This window comes from Desmodus rotundus, chromosome 9, assembly GCF_022682495.2.
Source record: "Desmodus rotundus isolate HL8 chromosome 9, HLdesRot8A.1, whole genome shotgun sequence".
NCBI lineage: Eukaryota > Metazoa > Chordata > Mammalia > Chiroptera > Phyllostomidae > Desmodus > Desmodus rotundus.
Window position 1 is genome coordinate 80,698,694 of NC_071395.1, and position 20,116 is coordinate 80,718,809.

Here is a 20,116-nt window from a genome sequence, read left to right on the forward strand (position 1 = left end):
TGGACTGGGCAGTTCCACGTTCACACGCAGATCAGCCAGAAGGAACAACTGGGGAGCTAGACAGACCACACAACCCAGGGCTCCAGCTCAGGGAAATAAAGCCTCAAACCTTTGATTGAAAACACCTGTGGGGGTTGAGGCCGCAGCAGGAGAAACTCCAGCCTCACAGCAGAGTTTATTGGAGAGACCCATGGGGTCCCAGAACGTACACAAACCCATCCACCTGGGAAGCAGCACCAGAAGGGCCCAATTTGATTGTGACTAGTGGGAGAAGTAACTGAAAACTGTCAGAGAGCAGAGCAAGTGCCATTGTTCCCTCTAGGACCCCTCCCCCCCACACAAAGTCACAGCCCAGCGACGTGGATTGCCCTGCTCTGGTGAACACCTAAGGCTCTGCCCCTTACTACGTAACAGGCACTCCAAGACAAAAAAAAAATGGCCCAAGTGAAAGAACAGATCAAAGCTCCAGGAAAAATACAACTAAGCAACGAAGAGATAGCCAACCTATCAGATACATAGTTCAAAACACTGGTTATCAGGATGCTCCAGGAACTCACTGGGTACTTCAACAGCATAAAAAAGACCCAGGCAACAATGAAGGTCACATTATGTGAAATAAAGAAAAATCTACAGGGAACCAACAGTGACAGGAAGGAAACCAGGACTCAAATCAACAGTTTGGAGCAGAAGGAAGAAAGAAACATTCAACCAGAACAGATTGAAGAAACAAGAATTCAAAAAAATGAGGAGAGGCTTAGGAACCTCCAAGACATCTTTAAACGTTCCAACATCTGAATCATAGGGGTACCAGAAGGAGAAGAGAAAGGCCAAGAAAGTGAAAACTTATTTGAACAAGTAATGAAGAAGAACTTCCCCAATCTGGCAAAGGAAGTAGACTTTCAGAAAGTCCAGGAAGCTCAGAGAGTCCCAAAGAATTTAGACCCAAGTAGCAACACACCAAGGCATATCATAATTACATTACCCAAGATTAAAGAGGAGAGAATCTTAAAAGCAGCAAGAGAAAAGGAGATAGTTACCTAAAAGGGGGTGCCCATAAGACTGTCAGCTGAATTCTCAAAAAAAAAACCTTGCAGGCAAGAAGGGGCTGGAAAGAAGTATTCGAAGTCATGAAAGACAAGGACCTAATCCAAGATGACTTTATCCAGCAAAGCTGTCTTTCAGAATGGAAGGACAGATAAAGTGCTTCCCGCATAAGGTCAAGTTGAAGGAGTTCATCATCACCCAGCCCTTATTGTATGAAATGTTAAAGGGATTTATCTAAGAAAAAGAAGATAAAAAATATGAACAGTAAAAATGACAGCAAACTGACAGTTATTAACAACCACACCTAAAACAAAAACAAAAGCAAACTAAGCAAACAATTAGAATAGGAACAGAACCATAGAAATGGAGATCACATGAAGGGTTATCAATAGGGGAGTGGGAAGGGGAGAGAGGGGAGAAGGATACAGAGAATAAGTAGCATAAATGATAGGTGGAAAATAGACAGGGGGAGGGTAAGAATAGTATAGGAAATGTAGAAGCCAAAGAACTTACAAGTATGACCCATGGACATGAACTAAAGGGGGGAAATGTGGGTGGGAGGGGGTGTGCAGGGTGGAGGGGAATAAAGGGGGGAGAAAGGACCAACTGTAATAGCATAATCAATAAAATACATTAAAAATAAAAATGTTTCTGTAAAACATTTATGTACATATATATGCAGAGCATCCTTTATTTTTAGGCATGTATGAGAGATATTCCAACATGCAAGTGGCTGGACCAGTGGACAGAACTAGCTCAAAGGTATGACCTAAATTAATGTAAATTTAAATGTATGTATATTGTTGAAAAGATAGATAATACTGCATGATCAATATTTTATTTATTATATATAAACATAAAAGTTTTCATAAGCTCTTTGGATCTTTAATTGCAGGTTTGCGTTTCAATATAATCCATCCCTTCAACCAAGAGCTCTTGTCGTCTTCGGCTGCATTAGCAAACGAGTGTCTCATGGGCAGATAAAACAGATTATCCGTATTCTCAGCAAGGTACCTCTCCCTTCTCCCTCTTCCTCAGTATCTGTGGTTCTCAAACTGTAAAGCAAATCTTGCATTTTTCTAAAGGACACTAAATTGGAACTTAATAATATGTGTTGTATGTTGCTTATTGAACCTTAAAACAATGGCTTATGACTATTTTCTTCATTGTAATTCTTTGAAGTGAAGAAACCTTTGCCAAAAAAGATGTCTTAAAATGAAATAAGTATTACCTCTTTTGCTAAGAAGGTACTCTTACTATTTTATCAATTTAAAAAGACTTTACATGATAAAACTACAGTCTTATATGAAGTTATCGAATTTGTAATAACTATAATAATGTGTGACTTACTGTATTAGAATATAATATAGAAATACTAAAAAAATAAAAATCAAATGGGCATTGAGCTAGATATCAAGATCCCTACAGCATTGGAAACACTTCTGTCATTTATTAATTAAGAAATTGTTCCTGAACTGATTCTGAGACGCAGTTTTGGAGTTAATGTTTTATTTCAATGAACGTATTTTTTTCCTCTAAAAGGCACTTGAAAGTTGCTTAAAAGGACCTGATACTTACAACAGTCAAGTTCTGATAGAAGCCACAGTAATAGCACTAACCAAATTACAGCCGCTCCTTAATAAGGTAATGACTGGAGAGAAAATGAATGCATTTAATTTGGGTGCTCCTGTTAAATTTTATTTTCTTTCAAAGAGTTCAGAAAATAGGTAGATTGGGAAGAAGTTCTAAAGAAAAAGCTACAGTTAGAGTAGTTATTTGAAATATTTATATTAGAGGAAGAATAAGTATGGAGAATATGTTCTCAAATGCTTGTTTTTGTCTCATTAGTGCTAAAGGAAAAATAGGTCCGTGTTCTTAATTGCTTTGTCCAGTAAGTATTCATAGAGCATCTGCTATGTGCCAAGTACTGTTGAGGTGCTAGAGATATGTCACTGAACAAAGCCAATACAGTTCCCTGTCCTCATAGAGCTTACACTCTGGGGTGAGTGTGGAGAGGACAGATAATAAACAAAGTAAGTAAAATACATAGTATGTTAGTTCATGATTATTGTGGAGAAATGTAAAGCTGGGTGAAATAAACCTGATCATCAAAAGAATTTGGGTTCTGAGTGAAGGCGGTATGTAAAAGGACTAAAAGAACGCAGTCACTGTTTAGGGTGGTCGGAGCCCATCTCAACTGTGTGACCTCAGCAGGTCATTTAACATATCAGGCCATGATATTTCCACATTGGTAAAATAAGGAAACTAGACTAGATAGGGGCACGGTATTATCTCTCAACATCAACCCTAAGCTGGCAGAGTTCTGTGACATGAGTACAAAGGTACGCTAGGCTTGAGAGAGATCACCGAGAAATGAACACTCGTATATTTCTGTTACTGAGTTGTGTAAGCACTCTGGCCCTTACTGTATAACATGGTTCTCCCATCTTCATCTTGCAAATACAAGTGAGGCTCAGAAGGGCTAAGTAGCTTGCCCAAAGGCACATACCCAATAAAAGAAAGAACCGTGATTCTGATCCAAGGCTGTGCGTGTATTTTCTCATATACCACACTGCTAAATAACGATTCCCCAAAATAATTATTTTTAATTCAGAGCAGCAAGCGATTCTTACACTGGTAAGAGGGACAAGAAAGTTGGAAGGGTGGAGGCTGAATGAAAGTTAGATCGGGAGGATGTCGTGTAGGGAAAGGGAGCATAGCAGTAGGATTGTACGAGAGTGGCATGTCCGTAGAGAGATGGCGTGGAGACCGTTCTAGTTGTTTTGGAGAAACTGTTCAGGAGAACAGCGACAGGGAAAGTTGTGAAGATCGGATGGAACTAATCGAACATTCAGCGTTCTTCAGGAAGGAGTTTGGAAATGTGCCCACAGGTTCTCAAGTGTACAGCTAATCTAACAAAAGCAGGACTTAGGAGAGTCATTTTGGCAGTGGTGTGCAGAGTGGGTTGGGATAGGGAGAAACTGGAGGCTAAAAGAACCCATACTTAGAGTAAAGAAGGTTAGTTAGCATGGAATAGTGTAATTAACCACGAGCAGATGCAAAAGAGACTAGTTTGGGAGAATGAACAAAACTTGGTGACTGGATTTGGAACCAAAGTATGGGAAGAAATCAAAGGAAGTAGATAGTAAGGTTTTCAGCCTGGCTAACAGTGTCTCCTTGCACACATAGAGTAGATGAAGAGCTTACCCATATATTTACTGTCACCAAAATAAAAAAGCGTGCATAATTTGGGGATAACTTGCTTTGTTTCATACTGCAACTTTCATTGACCATTTATGCTAATAGCACGTTTTTCCCCAGGTATTGAATTAAAACACCTTTGTTTAGAATACATGACTAGATATTGGGTATGTGCCTTTGGGCAAGCTATTTAGCCCTTCTGAGCCTCACTTTTATTTGCAAGATGAAGATGGGAGAACCATTTTGTACAATAAGGGCCAGAGTGCTTACACAACTCAGTAACAGAAATATACAAGTATTCATTTCTCGGTGATCTCTCTCAAACCTAGCGTATCTTTGCACTCATGTCACAGAATCCTGCCAGCTTAGGGTTGAGAGAGAACACGGTGCCCCTATCTAATACATGACTATCTAGTATTTTGAACACGACTGTTCTGTGCTTCGTGTTACTAACCTGAATGTGTCTCCGTGGCCAGGACTCCCCTTTGCACAAAGCCCTCTTTTGGGTAGCTGTGGCTGTGCTGCAGCTTGACGAGGTCAACTTGTATTCAGCAGGCACCGCACTTCTGGAACAAAACCTGCACACCCTAGACAGTCTCCGGATATTCAATGACAAGGTAAGCGAGCGTTCTCTTGGGAGTCTTAGACTGTGCACGTTTAGAACCTCCCTTTCGTTGCTGCTGCTGCTGCTGTTGTTATTACCATCCTTTTAAAATCAGAAGTGGTCTCTAACTTAAATATGACTTTCTGTAATGCAACTTGCGAGTATAGTTCCTTACCAGCTTATTAAAAGTACTTAAACTTTACTGCATATTTTCTGTATAAAAAGAGCAGAAAATAATACTTGCTCAATACTAGTAAACAGAATAGGGATAAATAATACTGAATAGTAATGTGATAATAGTAATACTGATAAATAATGTGAATAGTAATAATAGCTACCATGCCAGACCCTGTGCGTTATTTCTAATTTTTATAACCCTAAGGTAAAGGTTCATCACCCCCCACTTAATATGTAAAGAAATAATCTAAAAATAAGATGATTCTGTCCTGACCAGAATGGCTCAGTTGGTTGGGCATCATCCCACACAGCAAAAGGTCACCAGTTCAGTTCCTATTTAGGGCGCATGCCTGGTTTGCCGGTTCAGTTCCCAGTTGGGGCATGTACAAGAGACAACCAATCAACATTTCTCTCTCTCTCTCTTTCTCCCTTTCTCCCTGAAAATGAATAAATAAATAAAAATAAGTTTATTTTTCTTGAAAATGTACCTAATGAAAAACTAGGTGTAATTAGAAGGAGTGGGAGGCTGGGTAGTCTAAAGAAAACTTTGGGGTACTTAATTATACTAGTTTTTTTGTTTTGCCTAATCCCACCTTAAAACATACCATAATATACCCTCTCAATATTTATCAGCCTTGACTGAGGTTAGATTTTGGTTCGTAGAGTATACAGGAGGAAGTCTAACAGTAAGAAATTATGTTCCTTTTGTCGTTAGAGAAAAATGGGAAGAGTCTAGGAGAAAAGAGGAATTCTTTTTAAATGGCTGTGTGTATAACAAGAATTGCTTGAAGTGAAATGAGCAGAGCTATGGATACAAAGAAGCAAGAAAGAAGACAAGAGCATGGTTTTAAGTATGGAGATACCTGGTCTTAAACATTATTTGTTCACTCTACCAGATGTAGTGTAGACCCTCAATAGCTGGAGCTGTAAGTGTGGAAACACAACTTTAGAAGTAGCAGGTACCTTCAGGATTATTAGTCAATCCTCCATTGCACAAAACCGAAAAAAGGTCAGAGAAATTAAGTAACTTGTCCATGTTGGTACATCCGATGTGGGACTATAGCCCCTGTCTCCTAATTCTCATTGCTCTTTTCTGGGGTGGTCTTAGGACAAGGGTGGGCAGTGATAGCTGGCTATTGGCTATTCGTATGTTAAGAATATTTGCAAATGAAGTGTTTGTCTCTTAGGAATATCTGCCTTGGCATTTTCATTGCCAGAACAGCCCAGTAGCAGGCGCTAACATTGACTCCAGTGCCCTAGGAGACTAGGAATCAGAGTTATTAATAAGCTTGTTAAGGGCCACCAGTATGTAAGATGCATGAGGTGTGAGGATAATGTATAACATGGTGCCTGTAGTTTCTAACAGTGTTATATAATTGAAATTTGCTAAGAGAATAAAACTTATATGCTCTCACCAAAAAGGGGGGCATGGTGGTGAATATGTGAGATGGTGTGTGTGTTCAGTGCCGCTCTAAATATCTCCCTACATACATTACTCCTGCTTTCATTTCTTTGAGATGGATGTCTAGACAGATATGAGCATGACCCTAAACACTTTTGGTTGTTTGCTTTAAAAAATCTTTATATGTAAGGAAATCACTGGGGTTCTTAAAAAAAAAAAAAAAAAGGCAAATTCCTGGGGCTTAACCACCTCTCGTGATTCAGAGATGGGACCCAGTACTTTCCACCTTTAAACAAGCATCCTCAGTGACTTTAAAGCAGATATTTCTGGAACTACACTTTAGGAAACACTATTAAAACCTTCATTGTCCTGGGAAAGTTGCATAACATTTTGGAGTTTCAAGAAATTTCCTCATTTTCCCACACTAGAATGTAAAGTCCACCAGGGTGAGTACTTTTTAGCTGTTTAGTTATCTGCAAAACCTGGAACTATGCCTGGCACATCAAAACCACACAATAAGTCTTTGATAAGTAAAAGAATGAATAATGCATAAATCTGTTAAAAGGCGCTAATAACCTTACTACATAGGATTGCTTTAAGGTCTCAATATAATAATGCATCTGACATTACTGAATACTGTAGGCACTCAGTAAATATGAACTCTCTTCATTGCCATGGATTTTTTGTCACCATGTACACAGAACACCAGCTACACAAAAAGACCACAGTGGTGGTCTTGTTGAAGCAAAAATAATTATAATTTTTAAAAAGTCAGCAGGATGTAAATTGACAGTCATTTATTTTACATTTCATCTTTCATCATCTTACTATGTATGTGATTGCCTGTATTGCACTAATTAATTTGTAGCACCTTGAATGTTCTTCTGTGGTCTTCAGTAATCATCTGAAAATGATTTCTGTCAACGTGAAAGGATTACTCATTTTGCCATAGCTGTTGGACCAGTAAGTGGTCCTTTAAGGAAGGTTGCGGTGTGAACCCATCAACTCTCTCGTGACTGTCTTTAACAGAGCCCGGAGGAAGTGTTTATGGCTATCCGGAATCCTCTGGAATGGCACTGCAAGCAGATGGATCATTTCGTTGGACTCAATTTCAACTCGAACTTTAACTTCGCACTGGTTGGACACCTCTTAAAAGGTAGAGGGCTTGTGTCAGAATATTTTTATGAAATGGTACCAAGAATCCAGAAGTACTTAAAATAATTGCTTGAAATAAATTGAAATCATTTGGCTCATATGTCTTACTGTAAAAGCAAATTTTATCTGCTTTATTGAATTATGTTTTGTTTAATATATATTTTAATAGAGCCTAATTTCAACATCAAATATCAGATTTCCTTTAAAAAGCAAGAGTGATTTTTGTAAAATTCCTAAGTGCTAAACCTTCTAATAGCTATGTTATTATTTAACAGCAGTACATCTTTTTGATTATCAAAATAAGGCAGACTGCAAATAATATTGAGTAACTTATGTTAGAAAATGTTATCTTAGTGATTTGGCCACAGATTTTCTTCAACTTGTTTCTTATTTATTGTTAATCAGTCTCATTATTGCATCACCTTTTCGGTACTCCACCCTCGCCCCTCCAAATTTCTATCTTGGTTATGGATGTGATCTCTAGCTGTTCCTCAGAGCCAGCTCATTCACCCCTAATCTGGCTTTACTCCCCACTGCCAGCCGTACTGCACGTTAGCTTTGGTTTATCAACACGGGACAGTCACGGCCAGAGAGGGCAGTTAACAGGAACAGCATGTAGTGGTGAGTCGGAGGCAGCAGCAGTGAAACGAAAGGCCTGGAATAAGAAGCTGGCATGGACTAGTGGTCTTAAGCAGCATTGGATTTGGCCACAATAGAGACTCAAGGTAGAACTTGCGTCCATAGTTTTATATCAATTTAAATGATTCTAGGCTTGAGGGAAGGATCATGGAGGTCCCCTCAGTTTTGACCTAATATAATACATGCACCCCCCACTGTGAATGTACATACAGGGTGGGGCAAAAACAGGTTTATAGTTGTGAGAACACGAAACAGTTTATTCTTGTACTATTATGGATTAATTACTGCAGTGTTTTCCGTATGAACAACTGTGCACCTGCTTCCCCCCCCACTGCCCCCCCATGATCAGTTGCACCACTGCAAACAATATTGACAGTTAAAATCTTTAAAGTGAATAGGATTGCTCAGAAGATACTGCACTTACCACAGGGTACCAAGAAGAGGAACTGCAATGGGGCTGGTAAAGTGCTTGTTTATTCTGTATTTTCAAAAGAATACCAGATATTTTCAGTGTACAAGCCCCTACTTTAAAATGGAGTAGTGTTAGTGATTAAATGCTGTCTGAAAATCAAGCTTTACCCTTTTATCAACCCTATTCATTGGGCTCTGAGAACATACACTTTCTATGTCATTGGGATTTTTTCTTTAAGTTAAAAAAACCCAGAATTTTTAATCAATAGAATCCTGTTTTTTATAGATACCTTAAAGTGAGCTTCATAGGTTTTTAAAAAAATCTCTGCTGCTTCAGGGAATGGAATCATTTTTCCTAACTTTCATCTCCTTGAGGTACCTTAGAGTTCCAGGAAATACTATTCTGTTCTACACAACTTGGTATTTAACCCTGTGTGTAATTACTAACTGCTCACAGATGTATGTTCTGCCCTCCCAAATGGCTGTGCTTCAAAGGCAGGAGTTAACCCTCCTACCCCCTTCTCTTGCAGGATGTCTAGTCACAGGATACATACTCAGCAAATACTTGTTGAAAGAATGAAGTAACTTCTTGTTTCTATTTTTTGTAGGGTACAGACATCCGTCACCTGCCATTGTTGCAAGAACAGTCAGAATTTTGCATACGCTACTAACTCTGGTTAACAAACATAGAAATTGTGACAAATTTGAGGTGAATACACAGAGCGTGGCTTATTTAGCAGGTAAAAACACAAAATAGATAAAATTAATCTTACCACATCTGTATCTGAGGACCTACAAAAAGGTACAAGCACCTGTGGGTCCTTCAGCTGGTTGCTTAGCAGGGTGAAGAGTTCACAGTCCAGTCCTATGGTGGTGGTTAAATTTTGAAAGTTTTAGCCCTGGCTGGATTGAGTGCCGGTTTGCGAACCAAAGGGTTGCTGGTTTGATTCCCAGTCAGGGCACATAGCTGGGTTGCAGACATGGTCTCCAGTTGCGGGTGCGTGAGAGGCAACTGATTGATCTTTCTCTTCCTCTCTGGTCTCTCTCCCTTCCTGTCTCTCTAAAAATAAATGAATAAAATAAAAAAAAAATTTAAGTTTTGAAAGTTTTGCCAAAACATTTTTCTTCATAAAAGAATTTTCATTAAAATCCTAAGCATATTCCCTTTGTCACTTTTGATTCAAGACATTATTTGGTTCCTATGGTCTGTCATAAAATCTGAATTCTTCGGCCCAGCACCCTCAGCCCTTAAGCAGCCCTCCCGATTCTGTCTTCTTTCTCTAAATTTAACAGGCCTCATTTTTTAGTACCTCTCCAAATGGATAGGCTATTTTAAGGTAATATATTTGCCATTTCCTAGAAGTTCCTTTCTTCCTCTTTAATATTCTTTCCTGATTCCATTTGTTATTTTCCTAGACAGTTTGCTTATCCCCACCATTCCATTAAACCTTCCTTACTCACTCTTCCCTGATTTCTCTCCCCAGAAATACTTCACACTTATGCATAATACAGTTCTTGGACATAGTCATGTGATGGAAAGTGATGGCCCCCAATCTAGCAGACTTCAGTTCGGGGCAGTTTTTTTTGTTTGAATCATTTGACCTTGGGCAAATCATTTAACATCTCAGAGTGTTTTTCCTTATCTAAGACATGGACCTCATCGTACCTGCTCTGCCAATTTTTTGTGTTGAGGTCAAATGTACATGAGAGGACTTGAAATATAGATGGCTATGAAGTTTCTTTGTATATTTCATGTTTATGTACAGCCAGTCATCCAAAGCAGACTGTAAGTCTGTCCTCGGTGTTTTGTATCCTTAGACGTCACACTCCCTCAGGTGAACAGCTGTTACCCTTTTCAGGGAGTTGTAAGAAGTGTGTCCTGTTTTAAGTCAACTGATATGTTAACATTTCTAATCTGCCTTCTTTTTCTTCTTAGCTTTACTCACAGTGTCTGAGGAGGTTCGAAGTCGCTGTAGCCTAAAACATAGGAAGTCTCTTCTTCTTACTGATATTTCAATGGAAAATGTTCCTATGGATACATATCCCATTCATCATGGCGACCCTAGCTATAGGTAAATGGACTTCTCCACAATTACGTAATTATAACCAGGTTTCAGTTTAATATGCTAGTAGAGGTACACAGCAGAAAAGTCCAGAAGGGAATATAGAGATAATCTAGGACGAGTGTGTAAATCCAAGCTCATTTTCTAAATGTACAGTATTTTATGTGGGTTAGTAGTAGGAGAGCTCTCCTTCTAATCTCATGTTCACATTAGTTTGCTCCTTTTAAGCACAGACCAGTTGAATAACGAAAAGAGATGATCTTAAAAGTATTAGGTGACAGGAAAGGGCCTAGGAAAAAAACTGTCATGAAAATAAGAGCATTACGTGCTTAATGATAAACTAAGCTATATCGATTTATAAAACAAATATTCATGGCAGCACATTTGTAATATTTACTTATATCACGTTAAAGTTATTTAAAAATTTTTGTAACAGATTTAGATGGTAAGATAATAAAATTATGTCTACTGGTATATATGGTTTTAAGGTAGTATATTTTTCTCTGTAACAGAAATTACATGAAAATGTCATCATCTGGGGATTTTTCTGTATTTTCAATTAAACAAAGGTATCTGTAACTTCTACGTAGTGTTGAACATAGGAAAGTAATGTGATGTTTGTAGAGCTTATGTCATTCAACTTATCGATATCCCACTTTTCGACTAACAGCCCCTAATAATTTCCAATTAAAATTTTAACAGTGTATGCAACAGTTTTCCAGGCACACTTGGTTTTTGATAGTCTTTTTTTTTTTTTAAATGTGATTTGAGAGAAAGAAACATCAATTTGTTGTTCCAGGTATTTATGCATTAATTGGTTGATTCTTCTATGTGCCCTGACCGGGGATCAAACCCACAACTTCGGCGTATCAGAATGACGCTCTAACCAACTGAGCTACCTGGCCAGGGCCTCAGTAATTTTATTCTTCACTCATTCCTATGAGATAATGTCCTTTTATTTTGGAAATGAGAAAGTTTGTGTGTGATCTCCTGTCAAAGTATAAATTAAGGTCAATTTTCTTGCTTTTTGAACTAAGAATATAGTCATCTATTTAGTCTTGATTTTCCCTGATGTAAAAATCAAGTAGTACAATTTTATTGATCATTTAGTGAGTACCTACTATGTATAAGATACCATGGCAAAAAAGTGGATACTTTCTGGAGATACATTGAGTTTGTACCCTAAAGCCCTTTAATTCACAATTTTAACATTACGTGATTGCTGTCATAGGACAGCCAATTGGGAGGGGCAACCAATGGTTGTATTCCTCTCCATGTTGATTAATTCTTCTCAACTGCTTAAATCTCTCAGGACACTGAAGGAGAATCAACCATGGTCCTCTCCCAAAGGTTCTGAGGGGTACCTTGCAGCCACGTATCCAACTGTGGGCCAGACCAGTCCCCGAGCCAGGAAATCCATGAGTTTGGACATGGGGCAGCCTTCTCAGGCCAACACGAAGAAGTTGCTTGGTTAGTGTCTCTAAATTATGTAGAATTTTTTTAGAATTATTTTTTTAAATGCTCAGATACTTTTACTCTCGGAGAATTATTTGGAGCTGTTCAAGATTATCAAAGTGTCCTGGTTTTGATATAGCGAAGTTTTCGATGCCACTTATAAGAGAGTTTGATCCATTAAGCCATGTCAGTTAAGATAGAGGAGTGAGAATTAGATCTTACACCAGTCTTCTGATTCTTAGACTAAATTCTGTAGCCGTCCTTGTTCTGTTCCGCCCTGGCCGGGCGGCAGGGAAGTGGGCGTAGGAGGGACGTTAGCTACTCACGAGAAGGGAAGAGTCTGGCTGCTCTCACACGCAGGGCTTTAACGATACAGCTCCTAAAATTACCGCCTGAGAACGGAGTACGTCAGTATGGCATGAAGCTACAGTAATACTTCCTTGCCATCCTTAGAAAGACAAAGAGGTAAGATTTTCAGTTACTGTGTTTTTTACCTCCTATAAGAAGAAAAAGTTCTCAACAGTTAAGATTGCTCACCCACATCAGCATTTGTCAGTGAGAAGTACGTCTAACCTGCTGTGAGACCCTTCCCGCTTCCAGCAGCCAGAGTAAATGAGAGCTCTCGGACTCCACCTCACCGCAGAGGAAATGCAAAGGGGCTCTTGCTCAACTTTGGCTAAAGTTTTCGTTATTACTGAAATTCATTGGGATCCATATTTCAGTACCAACACAAAGGATGTCTCAGTGGGTTTCAGTTATCCATGCAAGTATATTTTTAAGTATCTTTAGGCATTGGGGGAAATCCGTGTTCTTAAGGAAATCAGTGAACAGACAGTGAAGTGTGAAATAACCTGCCAGTAAACCACAGAAGAAATTAAAACTGCAAATGTTAGTTCTGTTACTAGTCACATAAAGGCTATTAGCTTTTGTTTGAGCTCCTTTCTGTTATAACATGCCATAAATAATCTTCTAGGAGTTTCCTAGTTACTTTGTTTTGTAATTCTTGAATTTCATGCCAAGAATGTTGTAAATGAAAAACTGATTTCAGAGAAAATGAAATATTGATTTCACGCAACCCATGTGCTCAGAGAAAAAGTTATGGCCTCTGCTCTGAAGAGCTGGTAGTTTGGTGGCTAAGACTTAGAATCAGCCGATAACAACATCCCCAGGGGCCATGAAAGTAATAGGGCTTGATGGGGGGACCTGAAGATCTGGGGAAATTAGGAAAAGCTGTAGAAGGGAGGTAACGTTTGAACTGGGTCTTAATCAAGCTGAACTGGGTCTTATGTATCAAGATTTTAATACATTCTTGCTAAGTAGAAGACAAAGGAATGCATTCAAGAGAAAAGGACTAATATGAATAAAGAAAAGTCAGAAAAAAACAATTGGGTGGCAAATGAGGCTAGAGAAGGATCAGAGCTAAATTCTGAGAGACTATATGCCATGTTAAGAGATTTAGCCCAATCATGTATTCAGCAGGGATCTTTAAGTAGGGCAAGGGACATTGCCGAATTTTATTTTTCAGGGAAGTCTTTTGGCTTCAGTGTGGAGAAATAGGAAGAGATTTTTGGCAAGGGGGCCATTTCAGTTCAGAGGTTGTACAGCAATCCGAACGAAAAGACGGTGTAGGCCTGCGCTAAGGCAGAGCAAAGGGACAGTGGAAAAGAGGAGCCAGGTTTGGGGTGGATTTCTGGAGCAGAATGGGTGGGACTGAGTGCAGTTTCAAAGTAGGTAATCCAGTCCCAGTACTTCTGCATTTTATAAGGGAAAGCTAGTTAACATTAGTGTAACACTCGATTCAAGAAACTCAAAGGCAAGTGGGCGGTGGTTCTATTTACTATTTTTGAAGCATCTTGCAGGGTATCTACTATTTAGTACTTTCGGGCTTGCAGATTTGTTTTCAAACTTGCAGAATTAAAATCAAACTTTGAACTTGCCTACTTTTGGAAGTTCTTCACTTATTAATATCTAATTCTTGGCACCAGCAGTATTTCTTAAATTGAAAAAAGGCTATGCAGGCATATCTTTGCTAACGAACAGTACATGCCTCATATTTATTTATTTATTGTCAAATACTGTACTGTTGTGGCATTCCGTGTACCTCCAGTGTAGTGAATGTCATCTCAGGTTGACTTGGACCAATGAAGTACATCGTGTCCTGAAACAGAAAGCTAAGGGGCCAAATTCCTTGAGAATATGGGGAATAAAGGAAAACAACCCTGCCCCAGGGATATGTATGAGCTTTCTTTGGGTCCTTAAGTGAAAACCTAAACACTTTGTGTCTAAACATTTTCTTTTTAGTATATTCCTAATCACAGGCGCTGTGGTTAATGAACTTCCATATTCTGTAACTTTTGTTTATAGGAACAAGGAAAAGTTTTGATCACTTGATATCAGACACAAAGGCTCCTAAAAGGCAAGAAATGGAATCAGGGATCACAACACCCCCCAAAATGAGGAGAGTAGCAGAAACTGATTATGAAATGGGTGAGAAACAAAGTTAATGATTAATCTAGATCATTGCAAATCACGTGGAAGAGAACATTAAATCCATGTTTGCTGTCCAGCCGTTTCTTAGAATCCTTAGGATGAAATACAGAAACATGTACTCTTTTTTCAAAGACAAGCTGTACAGTTCTTAAAAAGACCAGTATCTTGAATCTATGTAAAAAGTAATCGTATATATGATATATGGCATTGTAAACAGCCAGTCAAAGCTTTTGTACAGGTGAATAGTAATCCTGCATGATGTTCATGTTGGTATTTCAAGTGTCAACTAAAAAGCTATTGGGTTTGAGAAGTATCATTAAAATACATTAGGTGAAGTGGTATCTAGTGTGTATTTTCGATTAATGGCGCTGATGGTGTTAATCGACATCTTACTGCAGAAACTCAGAGGATTTCCGCAGCACAGCAGCACCCACATTTACGGAAAGTCTCGGTGTCAGAATCGAATGTTCTCTTGGATGAAGAAGTACTTACTGATCCAAAGATCCAAGCGCTTCTTCTTACTGTTCTGGTAAGGTTTTTCGCTTTTTGAGGGTTTTTTCTTCCCCCGAGTTTTTGTTCCAGTCTCTTCTTAGGAAGCGCTTAAATATTAAAACCTGAAAGGAAGGCTGCCTTCTGCTTCTCAAAACATAATTCAGCCACAAAATGAAATGTTTTCTGTTGGCTTTTTCTCATCTCGGCAGGCTACACTGGTAAAATATACCACGGACGAGTTTGATCAACGAATTCTTTATGAATATTTAGCAGAAGCCAGTGTTGTTTTCCCCAAAGTTTTCCCTGTTGTGTAAGTATCTCCTTTCATGTCTAATTTTTGTGTCTGTCTTGAAGTCACATGTGTTATAGAAGCTTAGGAAAAGTACCACCCAGTCATGTTCACTGGTTGTGGAGAAGGGAACACAAGAAAGTGTGATGGTGATTTTGGCTTAGGGACGGTGGTTTAATGGGAGCCAAGACTAGTTTTGGCATAAGACACATTAGGAAAAGCATTTTCTTACTCTGTTGATTTTCTTAAGTGGTTCATCATTTCCTCACTTAGGAGCAAACCATTAAATTTCCATCTTTAAATCAGCGTGCCTGTTTTGGTTTCTTTTTCCATAGTGTTTTTGTATTTATCCACAGCTAAGTGAAAACAAAATTGACCTCTTTGGGAGAAGAATTTTATTCTCTCTTAAGGATGAAAATCTTATTAGTCTCAAAGTATTCTCAAAGACTCTAGGGAAATTCTATTCCTGATTTAGGTCTTCTGTGTGGTATCATTATTTCTTTATTTTTGTTAAAACTCCTTTAAAATTTTCAGACTTTTAAATAGTTGTCTCTTGGTTATTTTAATGGTTGGTAGCCTGCTTAGAAATAGTGAATTTCCTCTTAAGCTTGAATGGCATCATACATTCCACCTCCTCCAAACTAATTTTGCCTTGTTTGATCTAATTCAACATTTATTAACCACAAGTTAATATTAAATTTAGTTTGACTTTCTGGGTACACGTCAGCAGTCAGCAGAAAGAAACGGCCCTAGAGCGTGCTCAGGGGCAGGCGGAGCCAGCCCTGTCTGGAGCACACAGGCACCGTCTGCAGCGTGGGCAAGCACGGTCGTGTGACGGCCGTGCGAGTTGGTTGCTTTTACCGTGTTTTCCCTGAAGACTAAAGATAACAATAGCAATAAAGCAAACACACAAATTCACTGTAGAAAATTTGGAAAAGCACTAACAAGTAAAAAGCTCTCCTCTCCCTTCACTTTTATCACATGGTTCTGGGGAATATATATGTTTTTCAGTGTACAGTTTCATTTCATTTTTCTTTGAAATGTTCCTTTGTTGATTTTTGTTTTTTTAGGCACAATTTGTTGGACTCTAAGATCAACACCCTACTGTCGTTATGCCAAGATCCAAATTTGTTAAATCCAATTCATGGAATTGTGCAGAGTGTGGTGTACCACGAAGAATCCCCTCCACAGTACCAGACATCTTACCTGCAAAGTAAATAGGTGTTCGGGCAGGAGGGTGGCGGCGCGCTTGCTAAGTGTGTGCTGTTACGGAAGGCACTGACTAAGGGATTCCTCATAAGGGGTGGTCTCGTTTATGCTGCTCTCTCCGTGTGCTCTTTCCTGACTCTCTTAATTTTACCTTCAGTAAATAGCTGGTTGACAACTCTTTAAAATTAAAATACGGTTTTACACTGAGTTGATGTTAAGTGAGTTTAGTCTACTCGGACACGTTCGAAAACTCTGTTCAGTGTGGGTATGGTTTTCTGTGTCGTCAACTATGTTCATGATGTTAAGATTAAAAGAGTCTCATGCTTGTTATAAGAGTAACATTTGATTTGTTGCAGGTTTTGGGTTTAATGGCTTGTGGCGGTTTGCAGGACCCTTTTCAAAGGTAAGAAAAAATATTTTTCTCTTGACAAAAGGAAAGTTTTTGTTCACATCAGTGTGCCCACGTTAAGAACACACAATATACTAAACCCAGAATGATGATTCACTGTAAACACATATATAATTTTTATAGAAATGTCCACCACATGACAGCGCCTTTAATATGTTTCTGTATTAGTTTTTATAGAAAACAACTCAGTTCGGCTTACGCTGGACTTTTCAGAAGGGAATGATGGACCTCCGTAAACTTCTCTGCCCTCCGTCCCTCATGTACTGGATGAGGCTGATGCACACACTTCAGTGTCTTGTAATTAGGAAGGAGCATTACCTGTAGTTAAATCTACCTCATGACCTGAAATTAATGTTGTACATATTATCAATTAGATCCCAATTTTTTAAAAAATTACATAATGCAAAAAAAAAAAAAAATCTTACCTCACATAAGTATTTTCCCTCCCAACTTGTTGGATTGGATTTATTCGTTCTTGAATGTATCCTCATTTGCTCCTATTCAGTTTGTTCTCTGATTGGCATTAGTTGATACAGTGCTAGATAATGTGTATTTAATTACAGATCTCCAAATTGACTGAGGTTCCTTGAAGGCAGGATGTCTGTTTCTTGCCCCTCCCACCTCCACCCCCTCACCCCCCCCCCACAGTTCCTAGGGCAGTGTCGTAGATACAACGGTGCTAAATCAATATGAATTAGAAACCTTGTTCTAGTTTTAAGAATTGGGAATTTAATTTATGTTGTTTAGTTATCACTGAATGTCTCATGATATGTGAAGGTTGTCATTAAAAAATGGGCCTAAGTGTACACAGAGATAAGTGTATCATGGAGGAGCTTCTGTAATTCGATTGCAAGTAACCCTCGGAGCCCGGCACAGGGAGTCTCTCCAGGGAGCCGGAATGGTGGCGCTGGGCCCATTTTCTCTGTTGGAAAGTGGACTGGACGTCATTCCTGATCATTGTATTGTCTCAGGATTAATTCAGCCTTTGTGCATGGCCTTCAGTAATGGCAGGTTCACCTGGAGTCTGGAAGTGTAAGCCAAGTAAAATTCCCAACTGTGGGTCCCTTCGTAGTCTGTAAATTTTACCCCACCCCCTTTTTAAATGATCTGTAAAACAAAGGAAGAGAAAATAGTAAATTAAGCCCAAAATGAAAATTGAATTAATCATTTTTGGCTTCAAAGGGGATTTAGGGGGAAAAAAATGGAGCTAAAATAATTTCCTATTTTCCATTACAGCAAACACAAATCCCAGACTATGCTGAGCTTATTGTTAAGTTTCTTGATGCCTTGATTGACACGTATTTGCCTGGAATTGATGAAGAAACCAGTGAGGAGTCCCTCCTGACACCCACATCTCCTTATCCTCCTGCAGTGCAGAGCCAGCTTAGTATCACTGCTAACCTTAACCTTTCTAATTCCATGACCTCACTTGCAACTTCCCAGCATTCCCCAGGTCAGTAAATGTCATCTTTATGTAAATCTGAACAATAATATTAATATACCAACATTAGGAATTCCCTTGTTATCAGTTTAAGCAGTTTTTGCTCCTTTTTGTCATGAGGTTTACTTTACATTTCTTCTTTTCCTTGTAGCTGACTGGAATTTTGTTATTCTATAAAGCTTTCTACTTTCAAACAGTTATACATAAGACAGTGGGATGTTTAGAGTGTTCACATACGTAGTGTTCAAGGTTGATAAGAGTTTGGGCAGGAAGAGCAACCCAAGGTTGTTTGTTGTTTAGATTATAATTCCCTTACTAGATGTACTAACCTTGCCCTAAGGGTGTCTGGGTCGCTGATACCGCACACTGTATCCAAAAACACACGAAGTGTATTGGTACCCCACTTCCCTGCTGCCAGTAACGACTCCGCCATCTAGACACCAACCTGAAAAGGTAGGAGCAAAGAAACAACCAGACAAGAAAGCCATCTCAAGGAGATAACATCTTAAAGCCCGTAAGCAGGTTCCTTACTGTGGAGTCACCCTTAGGTCCAAGTGGGAAAAGTGCACCAATTCCACATGCAACTAAAAGGCAGAGCTGCTGAGAAAGAGCAGCTAATAGCGCAGCGGGCGGAGGTAAACGAGCCGGCAGAAGTGGCGCGCCTGCCGGCCCGTCGGTGCCCGAGGGAGTGCTTTCGGGCAGCTCCGGTCGGCCCTGGAGGCGTTACTGCCTCTAGCACTGCTGCTGTGGTATGTTACAGTGACCGTGCGTGAGGAGGGAAAGCTTCTGTTACCGTCATATTTTCTATTCAGAAAGATACCTTTCTAAAATGTTTTTAAGGTTGTGTGTTCAAAGTTCCATTATTTGAAAAGTTTACTTATAAAGCACCTCATTCTGTAAGGAAGGTTACTATGCATAGTTCTTTTAAGTGTTAGCATGGATTTTCTTGTTAAAAGTCAAGTGATGTATTGCAGCTATTTTGTGATGTTCAAGATCCCTATATTACAGCATCCCAGGGTTATAACCCCAGCTTTGTGTGAACATTTAAACATATAAATCTGAAGCTTCTGAAGAACTTGGCAGATATCCAATCCATGTTATAAGCCATTATATTAAATAGCTATATTTACCTATTAAGCTTTGGTCAGCAAAAGAAACAAATTAATTGATCCGGCATTTATTTGTCAGTCCTCGCACTGTGCCTTGTCAAGCTGTGCACCAACACCTCCACCGCCCAGCCCACCACCCAGCCCACCACCAGCAAGAAGTAAAACAACGCTGGCCAGCGTTCCCCGCCCCCGCCCCCCATATAACAGTGTTCACTTGCCCTCTGCCACTCATTCCCTAGGACAGTGTTTCTCCAAGTGTGGTCCTTGATCAGCAGCACCATTTGGGAGCTTGTTAGAAACGCAACGGCTGGAGTCCCAGCCAGCAATCTGTAGTTTCATTAGCGCCCGGTGGCTCTTGCGCACACTAGGGTTTGAGAGCACTGCCCTCGGATACACCAGTGCTCTTGCTTCGTTAGTGGTGTTTCAACTGCTAAAGCGAGGGCAAAACTTAACATCGTCTTTCTTCTATATGTCGCAGCCTCTGAGTTAATTTCCCTCACCACTGCTCCCACCCTTTAAAACCTCA

At 39.4% G+C, this 20,116-nt stretch overlaps 1 protein-coding gene across 6 annotated transcripts in view; it reads left to right on the forward strand.

Moving 5' to 3' along the window:
- Window positions 1-20,116, forward strand: part of NF1 (neurofibromin 1) — a 220,448-nt gene that overhangs the window by 187,305 nt on the left and 13,027 nt on the right. For 5 of the 6 annotated variants that reach the window (XR_008425115.2, XM_053910985.2, XM_053910983.2 and 2 more), the window contains 14 exons: window positions 1,745-1,806; window positions 1,940-2,054; window positions 2,587-2,688; window positions 4,722-4,862; window positions 7,458-7,584; window positions 9,242-9,373; window positions 10,570-10,705; window positions 12,009-12,166; window positions 14,516-14,638; window positions 15,040-15,170; window positions 15,343-15,443; window positions 16,493-16,635; window positions 16,988-17,034; window positions 18,277-18,493. Coding sequence is in view for 5 of the 6 variants with exons in the window: in XM_053910985.2 (XP_053766960.1) it covers window positions 1,745-1,806; window positions 1,940-2,054; window positions 2,587-2,688; window positions 4,722-4,862; window positions 7,458-7,584; window positions 9,242-9,373; window positions 10,570-10,705; window positions 12,009-12,166; window positions 14,516-14,638; window positions 15,040-15,170; window positions 15,343-15,443; window positions 16,493-16,635; window positions 16,988-17,034; window positions 18,277-18,493 (1,735 nt within the window). In the remaining variant the exon portion in view is untranslated. The remainder of the gene's footprint in view (window positions 1-1,744; window positions 1,807-1,939; window positions 2,055-2,586; window positions 2,689-4,721; window positions 4,863-7,457; window positions 7,585-9,241; window positions 9,374-10,569; window positions 10,706-12,008; window positions 12,167-14,515; window positions 14,639-15,039; window positions 15,171-15,342; window positions 15,444-16,492; window positions 16,636-16,987; window positions 17,035-18,276; window positions 18,494-20,116) is intronic. The other variant, XM_053910986.2, reaches the window with a different exon arrangement.